Source organism: Mustela putorius, unplaced genomic scaffold, assembly GCF_011764305.1.
Source record: "Mustela putorius furo isolate JIRA1106 unplaced genomic scaffold, ASM1176430v1.1 tig00000785_pilon_pilon_pilon, whole genome shotgun sequence".
Taxonomy (NCBI): domain Eukaryota; kingdom Metazoa; phylum Chordata; class Mammalia; order Carnivora; family Mustelidae; genus Mustela; species Mustela putorius.
In genome coordinates this window covers 3,619,321-3,645,242 of record NW_025421480.1, presented here as the reverse complement: position 1 = coordinate 3,645,242, position 25,922 = coordinate 3,619,321, and the positions used below count along the sequence as shown (strand labels likewise).

At 39.5% G+C, this 25,922-nt stretch overlaps 1 protein-coding gene across 2 annotated transcripts in view; it reads left to right on the top strand.

The window, feature by feature from the left end:
• The window catches only part of MAEL (maelstrom spermatogenic transposon silencer), a 37,409-nt gene extending 12,072 nt beyond the window's left edge, over nt 1-25,337 (top strand). The window contains exons 6-12 of one of the 2 annotated variants that reach the window (XM_004756731.3): nt 942-1,066; nt 1,811-1,865; nt 1,985-2,126; nt 21,438-21,500; nt 22,316-22,448; nt 24,091-24,166; nt 24,868-25,337. In XM_004756731.3, the coding sequence (XP_004756788.1) occupies nt 942-1,066; nt 1,811-1,865; nt 1,985-2,126; nt 21,438-21,500; nt 22,316-22,448; nt 24,091-24,166; nt 24,868-25,055 (782 nt within the window). In that variant the 3' untranslated portion in view covers nt 25,056-25,337. The other variant, XM_013058410.2, reaches the window with a different exon arrangement.
• The last annotated feature ends 585 nt before the right edge of the window (nt 25,338-25,922 follow it).

Sequence of the window (25,922 nt, the reverse complement as noted above, 5' to 3'; positions counted from 1 at the left end):
GATCTTTGTAGGCTTTACTGGGACATCTGCAAGCTGCTGCTTTAGCTGCTTGCTTCTCAGCCCGCGACAAGCTTTCCCGTCCGCTACTCCAGGGGCCCAGCTTACCGTGGCTTCTCAGGCTTCTCTCCCATCTTCCTGTCCCGTCTTTCCCCTGCCACACTGAAAAAAAAATGATTTTAAAGTAATTTGTGGCTTAGAATGATGTTCTCTTCATCCAGAGAGGATTTATGTTTGCTTTTGCTAGATAGCTGGGGTCCTAGCAGACCAGGTCCCAAAAGCTGTCAAAAGTACACTTCTCAGCTAATCAGTTTATTCTTCTGGAATTGGGAAGTAGCTGCTGGGGAAAAACTGCCCTCGAAGGAGGCGGTCTGGAGAGCCTCTCTGGATTCCTGTATTCTCTTGCATCTGGATCTAATAATTTCTTGCTACTGTGCGTACTCTTGATATCCTCAGATACATTAAATGTTTGTGGGAGGTTAGTCTGAATTACTTGGTCCATTTATTTTTATTTTTTTTTTATTTTATTTTTTTTTACTGGAATTGGAAATCTTAATCATACAGCCTTTTAAAAAGCAGCCATTGCTATAATGTTCTCCAGCCTTATATATAAAGCAGATTCATGAAAGGCAGATGGGAATAGTGAAAACGTATGGGCTCCGTCACTTAAGTCTGGATTTGACTCTTGATTCTGTTGCTTACCAACTATTAACCTACTGTGCTAACTTCTGTGTCAGTTGTGTCTTCTCTAATATGTGTACATCCCCTTTCTCATAAGATGATGGCGTAAATTATGTAAAGTACGTAACCGTAGTTAGGCTTGGTACAAGTGCTTAAATATGAGTTACCGAGTACTGTCTTCCTGTACCCCTACTTCCTTACCCACTTTGTAATACTTATTTTGGTCAAATTTTGAACTGCTTCCTCCTTTTTATTCCCTTCAGGTGATTCTAGTCACAAGATTCCTATTTCAAACTTTGAATCTGGGCATGACCAAGCAGCTGTGTTACAAAACCTTTATAGGTTTATTCACCCAAATCCAGGAAACTGGCCACCTATCTACTGCAAGGTAATTTCATTGTTAGAATTTTTTATTAAGGCATCCACTTAGATACTGAAAGATCCATGAAAGGTACGCAAAGAAAGTGAGTTGGCTTGTTTGTTAGCTGTGTGTGTTAAAACGTTCATTCTGAATTGTTTAGAATGGGATTAGGTATAATTTCTGTGGTAGGTAGTAGAGGGATTCTGAACACTGCAAAAGCTGAACACATTTCTACTTTGAACTCCTGTTTTTAGTTTCTCCTGCTGAAATATCTTCTCAATATTTTTTTTTACTCTGAAAGGGTGTTCTAATCTGTACATCTGTCCTTCTAAGTAAGATTACTGTTTATTTAAAACTGTTTTTGTAGCAATCTCTTGATCCTCTTTTATAATCTTTGGAGAGACTTTATTCTTTATTTTGTCTAAATTCTTTTAGCTAAGAGTTGAAGAACTGGGTTTTAACCTACTTTAGTGTAACCATGAACAGATTACCTTATCTTTTTCTGAGCATTGGTTTCGTCATGTGCCTACCCTAGATTTCCTTTGTTTTTCACAGAGTCTGTTAGCACTGCTTTATAAATGTAACTGGTTATTAAAAGCAGCAGTTTTTTAAAATATATGTTGCTCTTTTTTATGGTTCTCATTTAGTTGTCACAAACTCTTTAGTCTTTCCCTTCCTGCCACCCCCACCTCCCCAGTCTGAAAGGACAGCAATTGATTAAAATTAACTCAGTGTAGGAGAAAATACAAGTAAATTTTTTCCCTTCTCCAGTCTGATGACAGAGCCAGAGTCAACTGGTGTTTGAAGCATATGGCAAAGACATCAAGTAAGTAAAACTAGGTCACTGTTGAAGTGCATTATAACATCTGTATTTCCATTTTGGTGTATGTGTTCTATGTGCCTAAATTCAGTAATTGTTTGTCTTTTTCTTTTTACCAATGGAAGAAATCAGGCAAGATCTAGAACTGCTCACTGTAGAAGATCTTGTTGTGGGGATCTACCAACAAAAATTTCTTAAGGAGCCCTCTAAAACCTGGGTTCGGAGCCTCCTAGATGTGGCCATGTGGGATTATTCTAGCAACACAAGGTATTTATGATGATTTTGTGATTGTGATTTTGACTTTTTGTACTGAGAAAATATGGCAGGATTAGTTTTTCCTTTTTCATCAACAGGCAGTGTTTTCCTATGAAACTTTGGAATCATTATTTCCTTGAATAATAAGATTCCATTGGTTGTCTGATACATTGTCATTTTGTCTACAACTAAAAATAAAACACACTACCAGATAACTGGCATGGTGCTTTATTGTTCAGAATTTTTGTACTGATGGAAGAATATATTTATTTAAAGAGATGTTTTATTACATAGACTTCTTAGACTTAACATATAAGAAATATATAAGTGAAATAAATGGAATGTATTTTTCATTTTGAAATAATTTTATATTTATAGAAAAGTTGCAAGACTAGTACAGAAATTTCTGGGTTCTCTGTTCTCTTCCACTTGTCTATGTGTCTGTTTTTGTGCCAATACCATGCTGTCTTGATGATCACAACTTTGTAATACAGCTTGAAGTCAGGGACGATGCCTCTAGCTTTGGTTTTCTTTTTCAACAATCCCATGGCTGTTCAGGGTCTTTTCTGATTCCATCCATTTTAGGGTTGTTTTCAACTCTATGAAAAACGTCAATGGTATTTTTTTTTTTTTAAGATTTTATTTATTTATTTTACAGAAGAGATCACAAGTAGGGAGAGAGGCAGGCAGAGAGAGAGGGGGAAGCAGGCTCCCTGCTGAGCAGAGAGCCTGATGTGGGGCTCGATCCCAAGACCCTGGGATCATGACCTGAGCCCAAGGCAGAGGCTTAACCCACTGAGCCACCCAGGCGCCCCATTTTTTTTTTTTTAAAGGGTCAATGGTATTTTAATAGAGATTACTTTGAAACAATAGATGGCTCTCGGTAACTAGCGTAGACATTTTCACAGTGTTTATTCTTCCAATCCATGAGCATGGAATGCTTTTCCATCTTTCTGTGTCGTCTTCAGTTTCTTTCATGAGTGTTCTGTAGTTCCTCACTACTCGAGTACAGATCCTTTACCTCTTTGGTTAGGTTTATTGCAAGGTATCTTAAGGTTTTTGGTGCTATTGTAAATGGAATCAATTCCTTAATTTCTCTTTCTTCACCCACACTGTTAGTGTATAGAGAGGCAGCTGATTTCCAGGCATCAGTTTTGTATCCTGCCATATTGAACTGCTATGAGTTCTGGTAATTTGGAGGTGGATTCTTTTGGGTTTTCCATATAAAGTGTCATGTCATCTGCAAAGAGAGAGTTTGATTTCTTCTTTGCCAATTTGAATGCCTTTTATTTCTTTTTGTTGTCTGACTGCTATGGCTAGGACTTCTATGTTGAACAAAAGTGGTGAGAGTGGGCATCCCTGTTGTGTTCCTGACCTTAAGGGAAAAGCTCTCAGTTTTTCCCCATTGAGAATGATATTTGCTGTGGGCTTTTCATAACAGCTTTTATGGTATTGAGGTATGTTTCTTCTCTCCCTATATTTTGAAGAGTTTTAATCAGGAAAGGATGCTGTACTTTGTTGAATGCTTTCTCTGCATCAGTTGAGGGGATCAAATGGTTTTTGTCTCTTTTTTTGTTAACATGATCTATCATGTTGATTGATTTGCAAATGTTGAACCACCCTTGCATCCCAAGAATAAATCCTACCTGGTCATGGTGAATAATCCTTTTAGTGTACTGTTGGATCCTATTGCCTAGGGTCTTCTTGAGTATTTTGGCATCCATGTTCATCAGGGATATTGGTCTGTAATTCTCCTTTTTGATGTGGTCTTTGTCTCATTTTGGGATCAAGGTAATGTTGGCCTCATAGAAAGAGTTTAGAAGTTTTCCTTCCATTTCTATTCTTTGGAACAGCTTTAGTAGAATAGGTATGATTTCTTCTTTTTTTTTTTATTTTTGAAAGAGTTTATTTATTTATTTGACAGACAGAGATCACAAGTAGGCAGAGAGGCAGGCTCCCCGCTGAGCAGAGAGCCCGATGCAGGGCTCCATCCCAGGACCCTGGGATCATGACCTGAGCAGAAGGCAGAGGCTTTAACCCACTGAGCCACCCAGGCACCCTGTTTTTTTTTTTTTTAATTTTTTAAAAGATTTTATTATTTATTTGAAGGATCATAAGTAGGCAGAGAGGCAGGCAGAGAGAGAGAGAAGGATGATTTCTTCTTTAAATGTTTGGTAGAGGGAGGCCTGGATAGCTCAGTGTGTTAAGTGTCTGCTTTCTGCTCAGGTGATGATCCCAGAGCCCTGAGGTCAAGTTCTGCACTGGGCTCCCTGCTCAGCAGGGAGTCTGCTCCTCCCTCTGCCTGCTGCTTCCTCTGCTTGTGTGTGCACGTGCTGTCTTTCCCTCTCTGACAAATAAGTAAATAAAATCTATTTAAAAAATAATAAAAAATAAATGGTAGAATTTGCCTTGGGAAGTCATTTGGTCCTGGACTCTTGTTTTTTGGGAGCTTTTTGATCACTATTTCAATTTCCTTGCTGGTTATGGATCTGTTCAGATTGTCTGTTTCTTCCTGTTTCAGTCTTAGTGGTTTATAAGTGTCCAGGAATGCATCCATTTCTTCCAAATTGCCTAGTTTGTTGACATACAGCTGGTGGCAATAAGTTCTAATTATTGTCTCTATTTCCTAGGTATTGGTTGTGATTTCTCCTCTTTTTTCATGAATTTATTAATTTGGGCCCTTTCTCTTTTCCTTTTATAAGTCTGGCTAGGTGTTTATCATTCTTATTAATTCTTCCAAAGAACCAGCTTCTAGTTTCGTTGATCTGTTCTACTGCTCTTCTAGTTTCTGTTTCATTGATTTCTGCTCTAATCTTTACTATTTTTCTTCTACTTGGTTTAAGCTTTATTTGCTGTTCTTTCTCTGTCTCCTTTAGATGTAAGGTTAGCTTGTGCATTTGGGATTTTTCTGATTTTTTGAGAGGCTTGGATGGCTGTTTACTTTCCTCTTAGGACTGTCATTGCAGTGTCCCATAGCTTTTGAGCCAACATGTTTTCATTTTCATTAGTTTGCATGGATTAAGTTCTTCTTTAATTTCCTGGTTGACCCATTCTTTCTTTAGCAGGATGTATTTTAATATCCAAGTGTTTACATTCCTTCCAAATTTTTCCTTGTGGTTGAGTTCCAGTTTCAAAGCATTGTGGTCTGAAAATATACAGAGAAGAATCCTAATCTTTTGGCATCGATTGAGGCCTGAGTTTTAACCAGGTATGTGGTCTATTCTGGAGAATGTTCCATGTGCACTCAAGAAGAATGAGTATTGTGTTGTGTTAGAATGGAATGTTCTGTGTATATCTACAAAGTCCATCTTGTCGAATGTGCCCTTTAGAGCTCTTGTTTCTTTGATGATCTGTTTGTTGCTCTGAGTGGAGTGTTGAAATCGCCTACTATTAATGTATTATTATCAATATTGTTCTTTATTTTGGTTATTAGTTGGTTTATGTAGCTGGCTGCTTCCATGTTGGGGGCATAGATATTTACAATTGCTACATTTTCTAGTTGGATAGACCCTTTAAGTGTCCCTTTATATCTCTTACTGCAGTCTTTGGTTTAAAATTTAATTAATCAAAAATGATAATTGCTACCCCAGCTTTCTTTTGAGGTCTGTTGGCATGGTAATTGTTCTCCATCCCCTCACTTTGAATCTGGGGGTGTCTTTAGGTTCAAAGTGAGTCTCTTGTAGGCAGCATATGGATGAGTCCTGCATTTTTATCCAATCTGAAACCTTTGTCTTTTGATAGGAACATTCAGCCCATTCACATTGAGAGTAATATTGAAAGATATGAATTTAGTGCCATTGTGTTGCCTGGAAAGGCTGTGTTTCTATAGATTGTCTCTGTTAATATCTGGTTTATATTGCTCTTGGGGTCTTCTTTTATGGACTCCCCCTTACTTCTTGCAGGGCTGGCTTGGTGGTCACATACTCTCTCAGTTTCTGCTGGTCCTGGAAGTTTTTTCTCTCTCCATCCATTCTCAGTGACAGCCTTGCTGGATAAAGTATTCTTGGCTGCATGTTCTTCTCATATATTACCCGGAATATGTCTTGCCAGCCCTTTTTGGCTTGCCAGGTCTCTGTGGATAGCTCTCTTATTCTGATATTCCTCCCTCCATGTGTACAAAATCTCTTCCCTCTAGCTGCTGTCAGGATAGCTTCCTTGTCTTAATGATTTACAAGCTTCACTATTATACATCAGGGTGTTGATCTATTTTTGATCTTGGGAGGGGTCCTCTCTGCCTCTTAGATACGAATGCTTATTTCCTTCCCCAGGTTAGGGAAGTTCCCAGCTGTGATTTGCTTATATATACCTTCAAGTCCTCTTTCTCCCACCCCCTCAGAGATCCCAGTAATTCTAACATTGGAAGATTTCGTGGAGTCATTGATCTCATTCTGTTTTCATGGGCTACTAGCTGCCTATCCCTCTCTTCCTTGGCTTCCTTCCTTTCTATCAGCTTATCTTCTAGGTCACTGATTTGTTCTTCTGCCCCATTTACCCTGGCTGTTAGAGTACCCAGTTTAGACTGCATCTCATTCAGAGCATTTTTGTAAGTTTGGTCTGATTAGATTTCCTTTCTGCGTGTAGAGATTCTGTACTGTCAGTAATGCTTTTTTCAAGCCTAGCTGTTGATTTCATAATTGCTATCCTGAAGTCTATCTCTGACATCTTGTTTATATCCACATTTGTTAGTTCTGTGGCAGAGGACATTTTCTCTGGTTCTTTTCTTTGTTGGGAGTTCTTCCTCCTAGTCATTCTTTCAAGAGATGGTTGAGCAAACGAACAGAGTCCAAAATATCAAACATGACCCATGCAAAAGTCAGTTAAAAAGGGAGGCAGGGAAAGAGATTATAATCTCTCAGGGAGACAAAGCAGGGTGATCTCCTTGTTCTTGATTGATTTTTGTTCTTTGTGTTAGAAGACACTATATCCCAAAATTGCAAAGAAATCAGAACTTATATATATCAAGATAAAATTGAATAGAATGAAAATGGGCTAGTGTGGGTCATAAATCTATAAAACATAGATGTGAATAAAAGTTAAGCAACTTAAAAAACATAGGTTGGGAAAAAAGAATCTGTTTAAAATAGGAACAGGATAAAAAAAAAGACCAAGAAAAGAAATATAAAATTTTAGCCTGCGGTATAAATGAGTCATGAGGGAACACCTGGAGCTCCCTGTATTATTTTCCCCTGCTGCTGGAGTTCTACAGTCCTGTGGGAAATAAGCTTGTCATTCGCCTGTTGTTCCAGTCTGTCTTCTGGGGGAGGGGCCTGCTGCGGGGCTTCTCAGGCCTCTCTGCCTGGGTGGAGTGTCCCTTTACCTTGTCAGCGGGATGGGCATAATGTGACTGGTTGACTGTGTGACTTTTGTTCCCTGGTGGCTTGCCTTTACATGGTAGGAGCAAATATGGCTGTTCAGGAATCTCGCCCAGATCAGCAGTGTGGTGGACTGCCCCCTCCACCTTCCTGCCACCCCACAACAAATCCTCCAGGATTTGTCTCTATCTCTTCACATACCAAACTGCACAGACTCATGCATTTCATGCCCACTGCTCCTCTCCTGAGGGAGTCATGGGGACCCATGAACATCTCTGTGCTTTAACTCTGCAACTGGTAGTGGCCGTGGACTCAAGCATGTACCCTCTTCCACAGTTCCGTGGTCATGCTGGGTGCTGCCCCAGTGTCATCTCACGGGTCACACTGCTCAGAGAGCTGTCTCTGATATAACAGCTACAAGCTGTTTTATATCTCCCCTAGGGTGTTAAACAGCCTGTACCTTCTAGTTCTTTCAGGGTGGTCAGGCAGAGGGCGGCCTCCTTACTGGCTTGGGTCACAGTTGATGATGAAAGGAATTGAGAATCCCTTCTGGGCTCGCTAACCGTAACCATTCTCCCCATCTACTGCTGGGGCAGTCCATCCATTTAGGCTTACCCCTTTCTGAGTCTCCTGGAATCCTGAGACCATAGTGATTCCCCTAGAATTCTGCCCTATTCATCCCCTATGCCCTTTTCAGAAGGAGGTACCTCTCACTATGGCAGATTTCCAGGGTTCCCAATTTTTTGCTCCGGTGTTAATCACTTCTGGGTGGCCAGCTTATGGAGGCTCCTCCATTTATCTTACGGTATTTCTCCCAAAGTTCAAGGTTCCACACCTCCTACCTTGCAAAAATAGTCATTTTTCTGCTTGTGGAGATCCAGATAAATCTTACATGTCAGGTTGAATCTGTGTGTGTTCAGAATGGTTTGATTAGCTAAATTTGAGGAATCCGATGAAATAAGATCCTCTCCACTGCTGCCACCTTGCCCCCCTCCTTTAAGATTTCATTCTTTTTATGGCTGAGTGGTATTCTGTTATATATATGTACCACATCTTCTTTATCCATTTGTTTGTTCATGGATATCTGGGCTCTTTCCGTAGTTTGGATATTGTTCATAAAGCTGCTATAAACATTGGGGTGCATGTATCCCTTCAAATCAGTATTTTTTTTAAAGATTTTATTTGTTGATTTGACAGAGCACACAAGTAGGGGGAGTAGTAGGGAGAGGGAGAAGCAGGCACCCCTCTGAGCAGGGAGCCTGACCTGGGGTTTGATCCCACAACTCTGGGATCATGACCTGAGCTGAAGGCAGGAGCTTAATGGACTGAGCCACCCCAGGTGCCCCTGAACCAGTACTTTTGTATCCTTTGGGTAAATACCTAGTAGTGTACTTGCTGGGTTGTAGGGTAGTTCTATTTTCAACTTCCTGAGGAATCTCTCTACTGTTCTTCAGAATGGCTACACCAGTTTATGTTCCCACAAATAATGCATGAGGGTTCCCTTTCTCCACATTCTCACCACACCTGTTGTTTCCTGTGCTGTTAATTGTAGCCATTCTGACAGGTGTGAGGTGATATCCATGGTAGTTTTGATTTGTGTTTCCCTGATGATGAGTGATGTGGAGTATCTTCTCATGTGTCTGTTGGCCAGCTGTAAGTCTTCTTTGGAGAACTGTCTGTTCATGTCTTCTCACCTTTTAACTGCATTGTTTTTTGGGTGTTCAGTTTTATAAGTACTTTAAAAATACATAATGGTGTGGGTAAACTGGACCACTTTCTTAAACCATACACAAAAATAAATTCAAAATGGATGAAAGACCTAAATGTGAGATCTAAAACCATCAAAATCCTAGAGGAGAACACAAGCAGTAACTTCTTTGACATCAGATGTAGTGGCTCCTTACTAGATCTGTCTCCCGAGGCAAAGGCAACAAAAGGAAAAATATATTAGTGGGATGACTTCAACCTAAAATCTTCTGCATAGCGAAGATAAAATTCAACAAAACTAGAAGGCAGCCTTCAGAATGGGAGAAGATAGTTGCGAATGACTTAATTTGACTTCTGTGATCTTGGTATTTTTGAAGGGTGCAGGGTAGTTACTTTATAGAATGTTTCTTAGTTTTAGTTTGAGTTCATATATTTTTGGCAGGAGCAACCACAAAAATTATATGTTTTCTCAGTGTATCATATCTGGATGTATATGTTATCCATTTGTTCCATTACTGATGATTATGGTCACTTAAGATAATGCCTCCCAGATTTCTCCATTGAAAAGCTACTGGTTTTCACCTTGTAATTAATATTTATAGGGAAATATTTTGAGATTTGGTAGATATTCTCAAACTTCAGTCTGCCTCTTAATTTCATATCCTTTGATGACTTTGCCTGAATCAGTAATTATTATATTTGTAAAATGGTGATTTTTCTAATGTAGTTCACTTTACGTTTGTTAGTTGGCATTCTACTGTAAGGAAGAGCTTTGCTTTTATTTCTTAAGATTTATTTATTTAGACAGAGAAAGGGGGGTGGGGAGGGAATCCTCAGTCAGACTCTCCTCTGAGCAGGAAACCCAACACAAGGCTTGATCCTAGGACCGAGATCATGATCTGAGCCGGAACCAAGAGTCAGCTGCTCAACCGACCGAGCCACCCAGACACCCCAAGAGAGCTTTTATTTTTAAAAAATAATTTATGAGTATGGACTTATGGATTCCTATTTGAAATCCTATAAATGGGCTGTAATCTGTTATTATCAATTTATAATCTGTTATCTGTTATTATCAACTTATTTTTTATGCTCAGTTTGATTTTATGGCCAGTGGGCATCCCTTCAGAGCAGTGGTTTCTGTGTCCTTTTGACATTTCTTCATTGTTCTCCGAATGCTTCTTTGCTTTCTGGCTTCATATGTTCCAGGCTCATCCTTGCTTTCCCTGCTTCAGTTTTGGATTACTCATTTCTGCATGGAGCCCTTGTTCCTTTAAACGGAGGACAGTATTTAGGAGATAGGATGTGGGTGTTAGGTGTGCTCATTCTAGTTCCCCTCAGTGGAGAGAGCTACGTATATACACAGCCTCCACACACATTTTTATGTCTGTCTCACCATGAGTTCATACTAAGTACCTATAATTCCAGTTCAACACATACTGTTTTCTAGTTTTCCATTTTTCTATTTTTGTATCTCCCTTCTCTGAGAGAAAAACCTGGCACTCAATATTCTTTCTTGTTTGTTCAGTCATAGAATATGTTAATTAAAAATCAGTTAGAGAATTGTTAAGTGATACCCTGTAAAAAAAAATTAATAGTTCAGAATTTGCTTTCAGTTGTTTCTTAGTCTGAAGGCAGATAGTCAAACACTTTGTTCAAAAGTTATTTGGGTTGGTTCTTCCCCCTTCAGTGTGATTGAATTATTCCTTTGAAACATGGTTCAGTCCATTTTCTTGTTTTATTCCATTTCTGTTTTTCTGCGATCCTTGTTGATTCTCTTACCTTTTTAATGTGTTTAAACAAAAAAGTATAGTCAGCAGTATCATTTCACTTCAATCCAATTCCATAAAACTCCTTAGATTGCATTAAATTTATAAACTAATTTGGGGAGAATTGAAATGATTATAATGTTGAATTCTATCCAAAGATACAAGATGTGTTTCCATTTCTCAAATCTACTTTTGAATCTTTCAGGACTTCCAAAATTTTCTCACACAAGTTGTGCACATCTGGGACTGGGCATATGGTTGGGGGGGGCAGTTCTTTGACAACTTTCTCTGTTTCATCTACGAAAGTCTGTTTGATTAGGCTTTCTAGCTTTAATGGGATCGATATTGGTAATCTGTATTTCTCAAGGAGATTGTACATTTTATATATGCTTTTAAATTTGCTTAAAAGTCTGCAAAGTTAGTCTCTTATAATTGTTAAAATTCCTTCTGCTTCAGTGGTTATTCTTGTATACTTGTGCCTTTTTTTTCCCTTAAATAAAGCTAGTTTATGGTGTCTCTCTCTCTCTTTTTTTCAAAACAACAGGATTTCATTAGATGTAGATTTTTTTTAAAAGAGTTTTTATTTATTTACTTGAGAGAGAGAACAGTGAGAGAGAGCATGAACGAGGAGAAGGTTAGAGAGAGAAGCAGACTCCCCATGGAGCTGGGAGCCCGATGCGGGACTCGATCCCGGGACTCCAGGATCATGACCTGAGCCGAAGGCAGTCGTCCAACCAACTGAGCCACCCAGGTGTCCCTAGATGTAGATTTTTAAAAATTCTTTCTCTCATTAATTTCTGCCTCTATTATCTTGTGTTTAGTTGAGTCAATTTTCTTCTAATCGCTGCTTTCAGTGCATCTCCTAGATTGATATATACAGTATTTTGTCATTTAAAAAAAAAATTCTGTAGTTTTAACTCACAAGTTAATATGAGACTTTTAAATATCCAGAGGTAAAGGCCTTTCTGTTTTTTTGTTAGTAAATTCTAGTATCTTTGCATTGTGATCAGTTTTGTTCTACTTTATGAAAGTTTTGCATTTTTTTGCTAACTTAATATATAATCAGTTTTGTGAATGATCTGTGGGTGTGTGAGAAGAATATTGTAAGCGTGTTTTTATTATCCCTGAGGTCTACTTTGATTGTGTGGTTTAAGTTGTTTTATCTCTTAAGAAAGACCAGAGTTGGTGAGGATGTGGAGAAAAGGGAACCCTTGTGCACCACTTGTGGGAATGTAAATTGGCGCAGCTGCTGTGGAAAACGGTATGGCGGTTCCTCAAAAAATTAAAAAATAGAAATATTACAATATCCACTTAATTCCATTACTGGATATCTATCCAAAGAAAATGAAAACGCTAACTTGAAAGATAGATGCGCCCCTAAATACACGTTTAGAATAATAGCAAGGATATGGAAGCAATCCAGATGCTCCTTGACAAATGACTGGATCAAGCTTACTGGCGCCCACGCGCGTGCCCGCACGGGAGAACACTGCCGAGCCGCCAAAATCAAATCTTGCCATTTATGGCAACATGGCTAGACCTAGAGAGTATTATGCTCAGGTGAAATAGGTCAGAGAGACTGAGACCATGATGTCACAGAAATGTGGACACTGAAAACCAAAACAGACAAAAAACCAAGCAGACTCTCAACGACAAAGGACAAACTGGTAGTTGCCAGAAGGAAGGTGGGGGAGGAGATGGGCTGAATAGGGGAAGGAGATAAAGAGATACAAACTTCCAGTTATTTAAAAAAATTGTCTCAGTTGCTTGATTTATGTCTACTTGATCTGTCATGTGATGAAAATGGTGCATTAAAAGTTTGCTGTAACTATCTTGTGTGTGTGTTTTTAAGATTTTATTTATTTGACAGACAGAGATCACAAGTAGGCAGAGAGGCAGGCAGAGAGAGAGGAGGAAGCAGGCTCCTTGCTGAGCAGAGAGCCTGATGCGGGGCTCGATCCCAGGACCCTGGGATCATGACCTGAGCCGAAGGCAGAGGCTTCAACCCACCGAGCCATGCCGGAGTCCCACTATTGTGTTTTTATGTTTCATTACATCTCTGTAGTTTTAAGCTGTTTACTGTGGTATTTGGTGCCTTTACAGAAAAAAAAATTTGCTGAATCTTGATCTGGTAGATTGATTAGGGCTCTTGGGAACCAGCAGTCCCTGTGTTCTTGTCTATTGAAAACTTTTTATTTGACCTTTATTTTCTTGAGTTTCTGGAAAATACAGCTGTATTGTTGTATGTCTTTGTGTGCTGCTTTTAATAAGTTTGCTCATTTAATTCTTTTGGCCTTTTAAGTTATTTGATCTTTTTGCCTGGAGACCTTAAGGATGTTTTTTCATCTTTAAAGTCTAATGGTTTTATTAGGGTATTTTTCTGAGTATATTATTGCAGGCCGTTTTCTCAACGTGTGGTGAGCCCTTTCAGTATGCAGAATCAGGTCTTATTTCTGGAAATTTGTCTTTGATGGTAGTTTAATATTAGTTCTGTTTTATTTAATTTCTCTTCTGAAGGGAGTCCAGCACGTGTATGTAATCTAGTTCTTTTCTGATATAATTTTTATTTCCAGAGTTTTATCAACTCATTTCTTTTTATTGCTGATTTTAGTTTTGGAATTTCTCATTCAAGGCATGTTTTCATTTCTTAAAATTCTTGTTTGAGGATTTTTAATCCAACAGCCCGTTTTCCCTTCCTGACTTTTCGGCAGGCGAAGGACGAAGGCAAAGAGAGGAGTTCCCAGTTAGAGAGTTTGAGCTTTATTTTCCGTTTTCTTCCTGTGGTAGCTTCCTCTAGATGAAGGTATGCTGTTCCTTTGTATTTCTTGGACAGGGCTGGTGATTTGGGGACGTGTGAGATTCATAGTTCAAGTGCTCCCTCCTCTGTCAGTGCAGCAAACTGGTTTCTCTGAATACTTTCAGGGTGGCAGGGGTGTGATTGTGGGGCTTCCCATTTTTCTTTGTTTTCTTTTGCCCTGAAAAATGCTAAATTTTCCCCCTTTTCCTTTTCCTTTTTTCCCCTCCAAAGAGTTTCTAAATGACTCTTCTCCCTCCCTCCCCTCCACATGGCCTCCTAGAGATTTACAGGCCATTTTAAGTCTCTCTGCTCTGAACTATCAAGTTCCTGAATATTTACAGATCTTCTCATTTTGGAATGATTATAATTTAACCATAGACTCTGCATTTCCCTTCCGTCTCCCCTCCCCCACAGTGTTTTGTGGACTCCACTCCCCCTAAAAGCCATATAAAGTCTCAGGTGTGAAGTTAAGAAGTTACTCCTTCAGAAATCAGGAGGTTTTTATCTTTGGTGGGAATGTAAATTGGCGTAGCCTCTGTGGAAAACAGTTTGAAGTTTCTCAAAAAATTAAAAATAGAAATACCGAATGATCCAGTAATTCCGTTATTGGGTATTTAGCCAAGGAAAATGAAAACACCTAATTGGAAAAGAGATACATATACACCCCTGTGTTTACTGCATTATTTACAATAGCCAAGATATGGAAACAACCCAAATGTCCATATATAGATGAATGGATAAAAAAAGATGTCATATGTTTGTGTTGTAAACACACACACACACACACACACACACACACACACACGAATGTTGCTTGGCCATAAAAAAGATAGAGATCTTGCCGATTGCAAAACATGGATGGATCTACAGGGTGTTGTGAACGAGGTCAGAGAAAGACAGACACCATAGCATTCCACTTAACATGTGAAATCTAAAAAACAGAACAAAAGCAGGAACAGGCTCATAAATACAGAGAACAAACTGATGGTTGCCAGAGAAGAGGGTGGGGAATTGGGCAAAATGGGTGAAGAGGAGTAGGAGGTACAGGTTTCCGGTTACAGAATGGCTAAGTTTGGGGGATGATAAGTATAAGGGAACCTGGACGACTAAGTTGATTAAGCGTCTGCCTTTGGCTCAGGTCGTGACCTCAGTGTCCTGGGATCTAGCCCCATGTCCGGCTCCCTGCTCAGTGGGGAATCCGCTGCTGCTTTTCTCCCAGCTTGTATATGCATGTGTTTCCCCCCACCTCCCTGGGTGTCAAATAAATAAATAAAATCTTGAAAAAGAAAAAAATATATAGCCTAGGGAATATAGTCAATGGTATGTTAATAGTGTTTTGTGATGACAGATGGTAGTTACTCTTGTCAACATAGTGTAATGTGTAGACTTGTGGAATCACTTTGTTGTACACCTGAAACATTTAACATTGTGTGCCAACTATGCTTCAGTTAAAATGAAAAACAATTTTAGGGGATGGATAAAATGTATGATTATTAGGAGAAAAAAGAAACAGAATAGACTGAGTCAGTATTCTACAAAGAAAGTGAATTTTATGAATTAAAATGAAACTTACATAATGTTATATGTATTTATATGCTGGTCTATTAAAATACTTTTTCTGCCACTGACAAACACCTTTTCTATGAGTTTTGATTCTTTCGTGATCTTGTCAGATAATGTCAGCGGAAAGTGTTCAGAGACAAATCAATACTTTCTCAAATAATCTTCCAATGGTTTATTGACTAAACTGAGTTATAGTTTTTTATCATCAAGAACAACCAAATTTGTTCATGTTCAGGTGATCCAACTAATTCTAGACTAACCAATAGCAATTGTAAAATACCTTCAATTGTAAGATGCATTCCAATTTAAGTTAAAATGCGAAAAAAAAGTTTTGAAATTGAAGAAATATTGTTGAGCTCAGTTGAGTAAGTACAGGCTGTGACAAGAGTAGCTTTGGTGTAAGACATTAAGGGCTGTGCTGTGGGGTTTGTTCATGAGGAAACAATTACATAGCACTGTAAGCACCTTGGTAGTAAAATTGTTTCAAACAGAATAGATCTGCCTTTTTCTGAGCTTCCTAGTGTAAGATTCCAATGTATAGTGTTTTATTTTTTTATTTTATTTTTTTTTAAAGATTTTATTTATTTATTTGACAGAGAGAGATCACAGTAGACAGAGAGGCAGGCAGAGAGAGAGAGAGGGAAGCAGGCTCCCTGCTGAGCAGAGAGCCTGATGCGGGACTCGATCCCAGGACCCTGAGATCATGACCTGAGCCGAAGGCAGTGGCTTAACCCACTGAGCCACCCAGGCACCCTGTATAGTGTTTTAGAAGAGAGATTGGTTTAGTAGCCAATAGGAACTGTTGTTGGAATCGGTTAATATAAGCAAACACTTGTCTTAAAGTTCTGCTTGTACATTAAAGTTTGTAATAAATTTTTGTCTGTAGCTTTAGGAGAAATAGGTGAAAAGGATAGGTATTGGTGAAATTGAGAATAGTTAGACAAAGTGAGAATCAGAATCTTAAACAGGCTATTGATGACTATCCTGGTATTTTAGATTTCATAGATCTGCCATCTCCTTGTTGCTTCTTGTCATAATTGTGTATGACCTATGGATGAAATAAGGCAGCTTTTATTTTTTTTAAGATTTTTATTTATTTATTTTTTATTTGACAGACAGAGATCCCAAGTAGGCAGAGAGGCAGGCAGAGAGGGAGGGGGAAGCAGGCTCCCTGCTGAGCAGAGAGCCTGATGCAGGGCTTGATCCCAGTGTCCTGGGATCATGACCTAAGCCAAAGGCAGAGGTTTTAACCCACTGAGCCACCCAGGTGCCCCAAGGCAGCTTTTAATCTGCCAGTATTTATTGAGTATCTCCTTTGTCCCAGGCACTGTGCTGAAGGTCTCTGCCTTCATGAAGCTAACATTTTGTTTTTAATTTTAAGATTTTATTTATTTGAGAGAGGGAAAGAGAAAGTGCCCCAAGAGGGGGTAAGATCAGAGGGAAAAGTAGACTCCCCACTGAGCAGGGAGCCTGATGCAGGACTAGATCCTGGGATTCCATGACTCCTGGTCGTGACGGGAGTTGAAGAAAGTCCTTTAACCAGGTGAGCCACCCAGGTGCCCTGAAGCTAATTACATTTTAGTGGTAAAGTAAAACTTGGAGTAAATGATAAAATGGTGATTTTAGCTTGTGATTAGTGCTAAGAAGGAAATCAACAGGATATTACTCCTCCTTTAGCAGAGAAGAGTGTGTGGAAAGACTACTTTCTAGAGTAGTCCAGAAAACTTTTTTTTTGAGAATGTAAAATTAAAACAGATCCGAAGCGAGAGAGTGATGCAGCCATGTGAAAATGGAACAGCATCCTGGGTAGAGAATTGCAAAAGCCTGGAGGTGAAAGCTTGGTGTTCACTGGAAATTAAGTCAGTGTGACTGGAAGGGCATGAGCAGAGGGAAGACTACACAAGATGAGGTTGGAGAAATCAGCAGGGACCATAAATGCCCTGAGCCTTCTTAGCTGCAGGAAGGAATTAGTCCCCCCGGCTGCCGCCACTTCCCCTTCAGCAACTATCAGTTCTCTATATTTAGGGGGTACAGGAAGGAATTTTATCAAGCAGGCAATTGACAGAATTTGATTAAGTTTCTAAAAGATCTCCCGAGTTTTTAATGGCTATATTGAGAAAGGGCAAAAAAGGAAGTACAGTCTATAACTATTAGACTATTTCTCTAGTCTAGGCAAGAAATGGCTTGGAGGGGAGTGACAGTAGAAATGGAGAGGAGTAAGTAAAAACCAGTGGACCTTGCTGGTGGACTGCATATAGGGGGGGAGATTGAAAAGAAATAAAGACCATGCTTAGGTTAGTCGGGGTGGGGGAAGGAGCAAGTTTAGAATGTATTTTGAGGCCCTTGTGAGGTAAGATCTAGAAATAACAAGCAGGCAGCTGGTGGTCCTGGTCTAGAACTCACTGGAGAGGTTTGGATAATGCCAGCATTCATTTCACAAGGTGCCAGGCACTGTTCTTAGCACTGCAAATTCAATGAAGAGAGACCAGGCTTCTCCTTCAATGGATCTTACAACATATCGACGAGGTCACTTGGCAGAGGGCAAAAAGAGACCCAGCACAGAGCCCTGTAGGCTCTGACTTTTGGCGGTCTGAGCCCCTCAGCCAGCAGTTACGGCATGTGACATATTGTCAGAGCCATCATCAGTGCGGATTTGGGTTGAAGATAGGAGGAAGAAAACTAGGATCATAGATGCAGTAATTTCACGGATCTCATTGGGGTACCTGGTAGGACAGGGACGTTTGTTGGCTTTTGTTCTCTGGATTGTCTCACTCTTCTGGTTTGTGAGTTGTGGTGTTTCTGTCTGGTGTGCTTTCTTTAAATGTCTGATTGTCTTTGCTTATGCTCATGCTTAGAAGTTGGGCTACAAAGCTGACTTAAGTGCTCTGTATTTTGTGGGGAAAATCAACTAGTTGGGCTTTACTATAGGGAAAGCAGACGAGGGAGCTGGATGTTAAGTGAGAATCCTGAATGTCACGATATTGAGGACTTTGCCTTAAGGTACCAGCACCCATTCTCGCTGCCGGGTTCTCCTACGAACAGGTCACTTCTTTGTACAGCATCAGGGAGTTGACTATTCTTTGTTCAGAAGTAGTTCAGCTTCCTGTCTTACCTCTGCTCTCTGGCCAGGGACATGCGCGTGGGTTCACAGCCTCTTTTGACTTCCTGTAGGCAGATCTCTTGTGTGGCTGGGTCTGTGAGGGCTGAAGGCTGTGACTTCCTTGGTCTGGCTTCCTTGGTTACCATTCCTTCACTTACTTTCTGCCCCACACGTTTGTTAAACTCCCTTCCATGGAGGCCTCTTTCTCTCTTCCCTTTGTTGGGGACTGCTACTGTCTTTTTTTCTTTGACTGTCATTTGGTGGAGTCTTGGGAGCAAGAGGAGATAAATTTATGCATTTTTAAATCAGAAGCACCAGAATCAGAGTTTTAAAGGATGCAACTTTATATTTTGATGTCCCTTTAGAATCGTTTTTTCTTAACCCAATTTATTGAGTTTATTCTTAACCAGTATTGGGGCAGCTCTTGTACATAAGGCCTGAGACTAGGTTTTGTGGGAAATATGGGAACGAGTGGCAGGGTTGTCCTAGCCCTCCGGGTCCCCTGTCTAGCGAGAGCAGTGAAGACGCTGGGGTTGTCTATGATAATTTCTGGTAACTCTTAAAAGCATTTCAAAAGATGATACATCCGGGGGAAATCACTTCAGTGTAAGGGCTGAAAACATATGAACTACTTTATGGGGTATATGGTTCTCCTGGAAAGACGAATAGGATTTCTATGAATGGAGATCTAGGTTGAAAGGAGGACCTTCCAAGAGAAGGAAATGGCCTGGACAGTGACTCCAAGGACTGAAAGAACAGAACCTTGAAGAGAAGCTAGAGACTCCATTTAGCTAGAGTAGCGAGCCTGTGTAGCTGCCAGGTGATAGTGGCTCTGAGCAAGGTCTGGGCTGGGCTGTCCTTGAAAAGGAGGAGGAATCTTAACCCTGAAACAGGAGGAAAGGCGACCATTGAGACCTTTTCAGAGAAGCAAAGAGGAGTGTCGAGGCCTTTAGCATCATTTGAGCGAATGAGATATAGTGTTGGCCAGAATTACCCAAAAGACCTGACCCACTTGTGACCTTATGACGTTAGAGTAGAATTTCATAAAAGAAGTCCATCATAAATTTGACATATCATAAAAGAAGATGTGTCAAAGCTAGAGCTAGATTTGAAGCTCCAAAGTGAATATTAATAGCTTAACAAAGTGTACAAAGCAGTTTTGATTTTTGACAAATTTTTAGAATGAATCTTCCTTTACTAGAAAATACACTCCTATTTTTAGGGGGATTGGTGGGATGATTTTGGGAAGAGAATCAAGAAGAAATGTCAGAGAAAGACCAATATCATATGATTTCGTCATATATGGAATTTAAGAAGCAAATGATTGTAGGGGGGAAAAGAGAGAGGCAAACCAAGAAACAGACTCTCAACTATAGAGAACAAACTGATGGTTACCAGGGACAGGGGCATGGGGGATGGGCGAACTAGGTGATGGGGATTAAGGTGTGCACTCGTGATGAGTGCAGGGTGATGTATGCAACTTTGTAATCACTAAATTGTACACCCCAAACTAATGTTACACTCTAAGTTAACTAACTGGAATTTAAATAAAAAATTAAGTAAAAACAGATGACAACAGGGGCGCCTGGGTGGCTCAGTGGGTTAAAGCCTCTGCCTTCAGCTCAGGTCATGATCCCAGAGTCCTGGGATCGAGCCCTGCATCGGGCTTTCTGCTCAGCAGGGAGCCTGCTTCCCTTCCTCTCTCTGCCTGCCTCTCTGCCTACTTGTGATCTCTCTCTCTGTCAAATAAATAAATAAAATATTTAAAAAAAAAAACACACAGATGACAACAATGTCATTTTTAACAGTTTAACTGTAGGTTTGGAAGCATTTTTCCCTGGGATCAGATTTCTATAGCTTTGTTCTTGGGTTTGTTTTTAATTCTGGAATACATTGTTGGGTTTTCAGTTGCATCTATTTCAAATATGATCTGCAATGGAAATGTGTATATGAGGCACTAAACTTGGGGTTTAAGTTCTGGAAAAGGAGCCAAATTAACTGGAATTTTAAATATTACTTGATTCTGTGTGTATCTGTAAGAACATAGGCTTAATTTCAACCTGAGCCTTCATTTTAGAGTAAGAGTTTTATTAATCCTATTTACTGAATCACTTTTTAGAAAAGCAGTGGGAGAAATTCTTAATCTTATATTTAGGTAGTCTTCCATTCGTTTAAATAACTTAAGTGTAGATAACTGATTTTTTACACTTAGGTTTAACAAGTTTGTAATTTTAAATGATTCTTGCTAGGTTCAGGCAAGCTTTGAATTACGTGGGTATTATTCTTCTGAGTCTCAATACACTGTACTCAGTGAAAAGATACAGGTTTTTACTGATTTTCATTGAAAAATATGCTATTTGTTTGTTCCTCTCAATTATTAACCTTCTGAGAGCCCCCCCCCCAAAACATCAGCTTCTCAGTGGTCCCTCTCCTGGCTGCCTTATCTAAAATGTCACCCCTCCACCCCTTAACATTTTTTTCTTCCTCAGAACTTTTCTTTATCTAACTTACTGTGTATTATACCTACATCTTTTTTTTATCTGTCTTCCTTACTAGAAAGTAGGTTTTGTGTGGGCAAGAGTTTGTGTTTCGCTCGCTTTCTTTTCCTCCTTCCTTCGTCCGTCTTCCTCCTCCTCCCTCCTCCTTCTCCCCCCTTTTTTAAAACGAGGCTCCGCAGGCATGAACCCATGTATCATTCAATACTGCGTCCCCGGTGCCAAGAACAGTACCTGGTAAATAGGGTGCACCAGTAAACAGTTGTCAGACAACTTTACATTAACCGTAGTTGTTAATGTGTGTCTGTGTGTTAAGATGCTCATTTTATTTCCAGGTAGAATTTACCTGTTCCAATTATGTATGGTTTGCATAGCATCATGAATTTGCATCAGAGGAGATAACATTTTTAAAAATCTTTTCTAAAAATCCATTTTTTGTTTGTTAAATGAAAAACCTTAATTTTTGAGCAACAGTGTCAGTTTTTCTTAAATGATTTTAACTAGGGAAGTTAGAAACCTGGCATATAAAAATCTTTAAGCAGTGCTACTGCCATTGAGGATATTAAATCCTTTTTCCATACAGGTGCAAGTGGCATGAAGAAAACGATATTCTCTTCTGTGCTTTAGCTGTTTGCAAGAAAATTGCGTAAGTTGGAGAAAGGCATTTTGTTGAAATGCTCTGTTCTGCATTGAGTGCTTTGCCACTTTGCTTGCTGTTGGCTTTACAAACAGGGTTAAATACTGTTGACCTCCAGTTTTGTAATTCCCTTCTAAGACAAAGGGTTGGTTTTCTGTGGGGTTTTTTTTGTTTGTTTTGTTTTTTTGTTTTTTGGGGTTTTTTTGTTTCTAACTTCATGTTATTTTTATTCTGTCCATGTCATACTTGCTTGGTAGAGTTCCCACCTGAGTAATTTGGGTGAACCTTCAGAAGCACTTAGTGAAAGTTTTCCTTGTAGGACATGACATTCCCTAATATCATGAACAACAACATTTCCTTTTTAAAGTGCTCAAAAAATATAGACAATTTTCTCTTTTTTGTAGTGAAAGTACCTAGAGCCTCAGATCTTTGGGTGCTTTGGTGGTCTCTTCACGTGGCTGGTTATAGTTGGTTCTGAGATAAATAAGTGCTTTAAAGTTGTAGCCTAATTTCTGTTTATGCCCTTTACCTGCCTTAAACATTTGAGAATTTTGATAATCTTTACTTTTAATCCTATTCCCTTGTAATGAATCTGAAATTCTATGTGGTACTCAGAGTATTGCTTTCCAGTAATGGCCGGTCAATGGTATGTATGCTACCCAGCCCCATGTCTTCTCCAAATCTGTTTCTTTTTTCCCCAATTTAGAAATGTATATCTTTATATATTTTATATATTTTCTTTATATTAGAAATTGTTAAAATATGAATCATTTTAGAATGAATTAGATCAGGTTCTGATAATGAGCTTTTATTTCCTTTTGAAGGTACTGCATCAGTAATTCTCTAGCCACTCTCTTTGGAATCCAGCTTACAGAGACTCACGTACCGCTTCGGGATTATGAGGCCAGCAACAGTGTGACACCCAAAATGGTTGTATTGGATGCCGGGCGTTACCAGGTGAAGAACTGACTTTTCAGAGCTACTGATCACTTTACCTGTGCCGCTCAGTGCGCTCCTGCTCAACAGGAGCTAAAGATCAGGACTTTCGTTCTCTTTTCTGAAACATTTTCTAAGGTTTTTTTTATGGGATATCACTTTTTTTTAAAGATTTTTTTTTTTTTTTTTTTTTTTTTTTGAGAGAAAGAGCACACAGTGGGAAGAGCAGAGGGAGAGGGAGCAGCTACCCGGCTGAGCCCAGAGTCAGACCAGGGTGGGCCCGCATCCATCCCAGGATTCTGAGATCTTAACCTGAGCTGAAATCAAGAGTTGGCTGGTTGCTCGACTGACGGAGGCCACCCAGGCACCCCTGCCTGGGATGTCACACGCTTCTTAATCCAGTGGGACCCAGTTGCATAAATCTTATTTCCTTCCTGGTATATTTTCTACTATATTTAATGACGTTTTAAGAAAGTTAACATTAGCAATTAGTCTTTATACAAATCATATCCAGAATTCATTCCAGAAATTAAAATCTGAATGTAGATAATATAAACATTTAAAATACTTACCTCTAAAATGTATGAGACCTGATTCAGGGTTTGATTAAAAGCTAATTTCCCTACCAGCTTCCGTGCTTGTAATTTACTAGTAGACTTCTGTCTACTACAACAGCATAGCAGCTAAGAGTATAGACTCTGGAGTCAGAATTCCCGAATTGGATTTCAGGTCTGCTCTGTACGGGCTGGGTGACTTTATGCAAATTACTTGAACTTCCTGTGCTGATTCCTTATCTGTAAAACAAGAACAGTAATAAGGGCTAGTAGTTGTAGGATTAAATGCAACTGTATATGAAAATGCCAAGAACTCTGCCTTGGAACATAGGTAATAAATAAAATATTATTTTAAAATGGTTCATAAAACAATGAAAAGGAAACCCCCAAAACTGATACAACCAATAGTTGGTTGACAAACACTAACCCTGATTAACTCTGTCTCTTTACCTGCTCTATTCCTATGCTCATGTAGCTAAATGAGGCTGAAAAGAAACTGTCATTACTGACTGGTCTTGTTAAATCTTACTGCCCACTTCAAGTGAGCTGTTAGTGGAACACTGTCCACTGTCCATTTCTCCCAGTCTCCTGGGTTGCTTCAGTCTGTGCTTGGCACACCTGATGCCCTTGTCTCCTCTCCTCTGAGGAAACAGAAGCAGTCAGAAGAGCTCTGCTACGTTTGCCGACCACTGCATCTACCATGTACTCTGCTTTGACTCCTGTTTTAATGCATGAATTGTCTGTGCTCCTGCTAAGACCAGTCCTTCAGTTTATGTTATAGACCTTACTCTCTTACCTGCCCAAAGATATGGCTCCAACAATTTACTTCTCTTTCTTACATCATCAGGGTTTCTCTCCGTTCTGAATCCTTATCAGGAAACATGCTACAGTCTCATCTTTAAAAATAACCCTCTCCTGATCCTGTAATTCCCCTCCAGACACTGCCTTCTGCTTCCCTGTACAGCAGTACTCTTCAAAAGTTGATTGCACATTGGAAAAATGGGTGTTAATTGGTATTTTGTAAAAAATACTTTGAAATTGAAGTAGATGATCCAATAATTATAAGAAATAAAACTTTCTCCCCTTGTATTTTTCTTTGTTACTTATAGAAGCTAAGGGTTGAGAGTCCAGGATTTTCTCATTTCAGCCCTTCTAATCAGGAACAAAGACCAAACACACCCACTGGTAAGCATCTTCTGTTTCCTAAGAATGAGCCTCAGCAAGTGTAGGGTACATTATGGTACTTAAACAGATGCTCTAAATTAGCTTTAAGTTACAGGATCTTGTTGAATAGAGAGCTTAATTTGGCACTTTCAGCACCTGAAACAATTTGGATATGTACATTCTTGTATCACTTTAACATAATTTAACTTAGCCTCCAGACTTTTGTTCAAGGCATTTAAAATAAAGCATGTTATTCTTGTAGCAGTTATAGTTCTGTTTTGTTTTTTTTAAGATTTTATTTATTTGAGAGAATGAGAGGTGGGGAGGGTCCAAGGGAGAAGCAGCCTCCCCACTCAGCTGGGAGCCTGAGGCAGGACTTGATCACAGGACTGCAGGATCATGGCCTGAGCTGAAGCCAGTCGCTCAACCAACTGAGCCACTCAGGCATCCAGTAGCAGTTACAGTTTTATAGTTTGGTGATGTCTTTGGGCAGACAGGAAAATTTAACACCTAGGGACATGAACTTTCAATTGGTGTGTGAAGAACTTCAATTAAGGTTTCTGTGGCTATTGCCTTTACTCTGAGTATCTGTTTTCTTTTCCTAGGGATCTCTGTCCTGTTCATGAAGGGTCTACAGTGGAATAAGAGTCAGTCAAGGGATCTCTGTATAATAAAACCTTAAAATTGCTACATTTCTCTTCTTGTATTTCCAATATCCTTAGGTGACTATCCATCTGGGGTGAGAATTTCCGGCCAAAACAGCAGTGTTCGGGGGCGCGGGATTACCCGCTTGCTAGAGAGCATCTCCAATTCCTCCAGCAACATCCACAGATTCTCCAGCTGTGAGACTGCACTCTCGCCTTACATGTCCCAAAAAGATGGATACAAATCTTTTTCTTCCTTTTCTTAATGATGGTACTTTTTTCAATTTCTGGAAAAATAACAGGCCCAACTTCCCTTCTGACTACAGTCATATTAAACAGATCACATCAATGATAGTGTCACCACTGTAAAAACTACTTAATTTGTAAGGAATTTCTGTTTCATAGTAAAAATAATTGTGGCTGGAGAAGATCTTGGCATTTTTGCCTTTTTTTTTTTCCTTTTCCGAGGGGTGGTTCTACTTCCTGACTGTATGATGTGAACACCATTAAAGTTTTGAGTCCTTTAAAAACAAAACTGGCATTTCAGAGTTGTGCTTTTGGGAATATGTTGATAATCTTTCCCTCTACAATAAAGAATACATATTAAAAGGAAAGGGTTTTTAAATAAGGGGTTAATCTCTTTCTTCCCATTATGAAATGTTGCAACCTTAATGAGTACCTACTTTATGGACATATATATCCTCTTGTGAACTCCTTATAACCACTCTGAGGAAGGAGATTACCTCCATTTTACACACACACACACATGCGCACGCACACACACACACAAGCTCAGAGATTCAGGTCATATTCAGGAGAAACTGTTAACTGACTCCAAAGATTTTTTCTTATATATGGCACTGTCTTCTACTTCCTTTTCATCTATTTTTGGTAACAGATCTTTGAATAAGAAACAGCTCACACAATGTAAGTTTATAGTACATTTTCTACTGGCAGATTTAAAAAAAATCTTATACCCAAACTTTGAACATGAATGCAGGACAGAAGGGCACCAGGGTGGCTCAGTCCGTTGTGTCCCACTCCTGATTTTTGGCTTAGGTCATAATCTCAGGATTGTGAGATCAAGTCCTACCTTAGGTTCCCACGCTGGGTGTGGAGCCTGTTTAAGATTC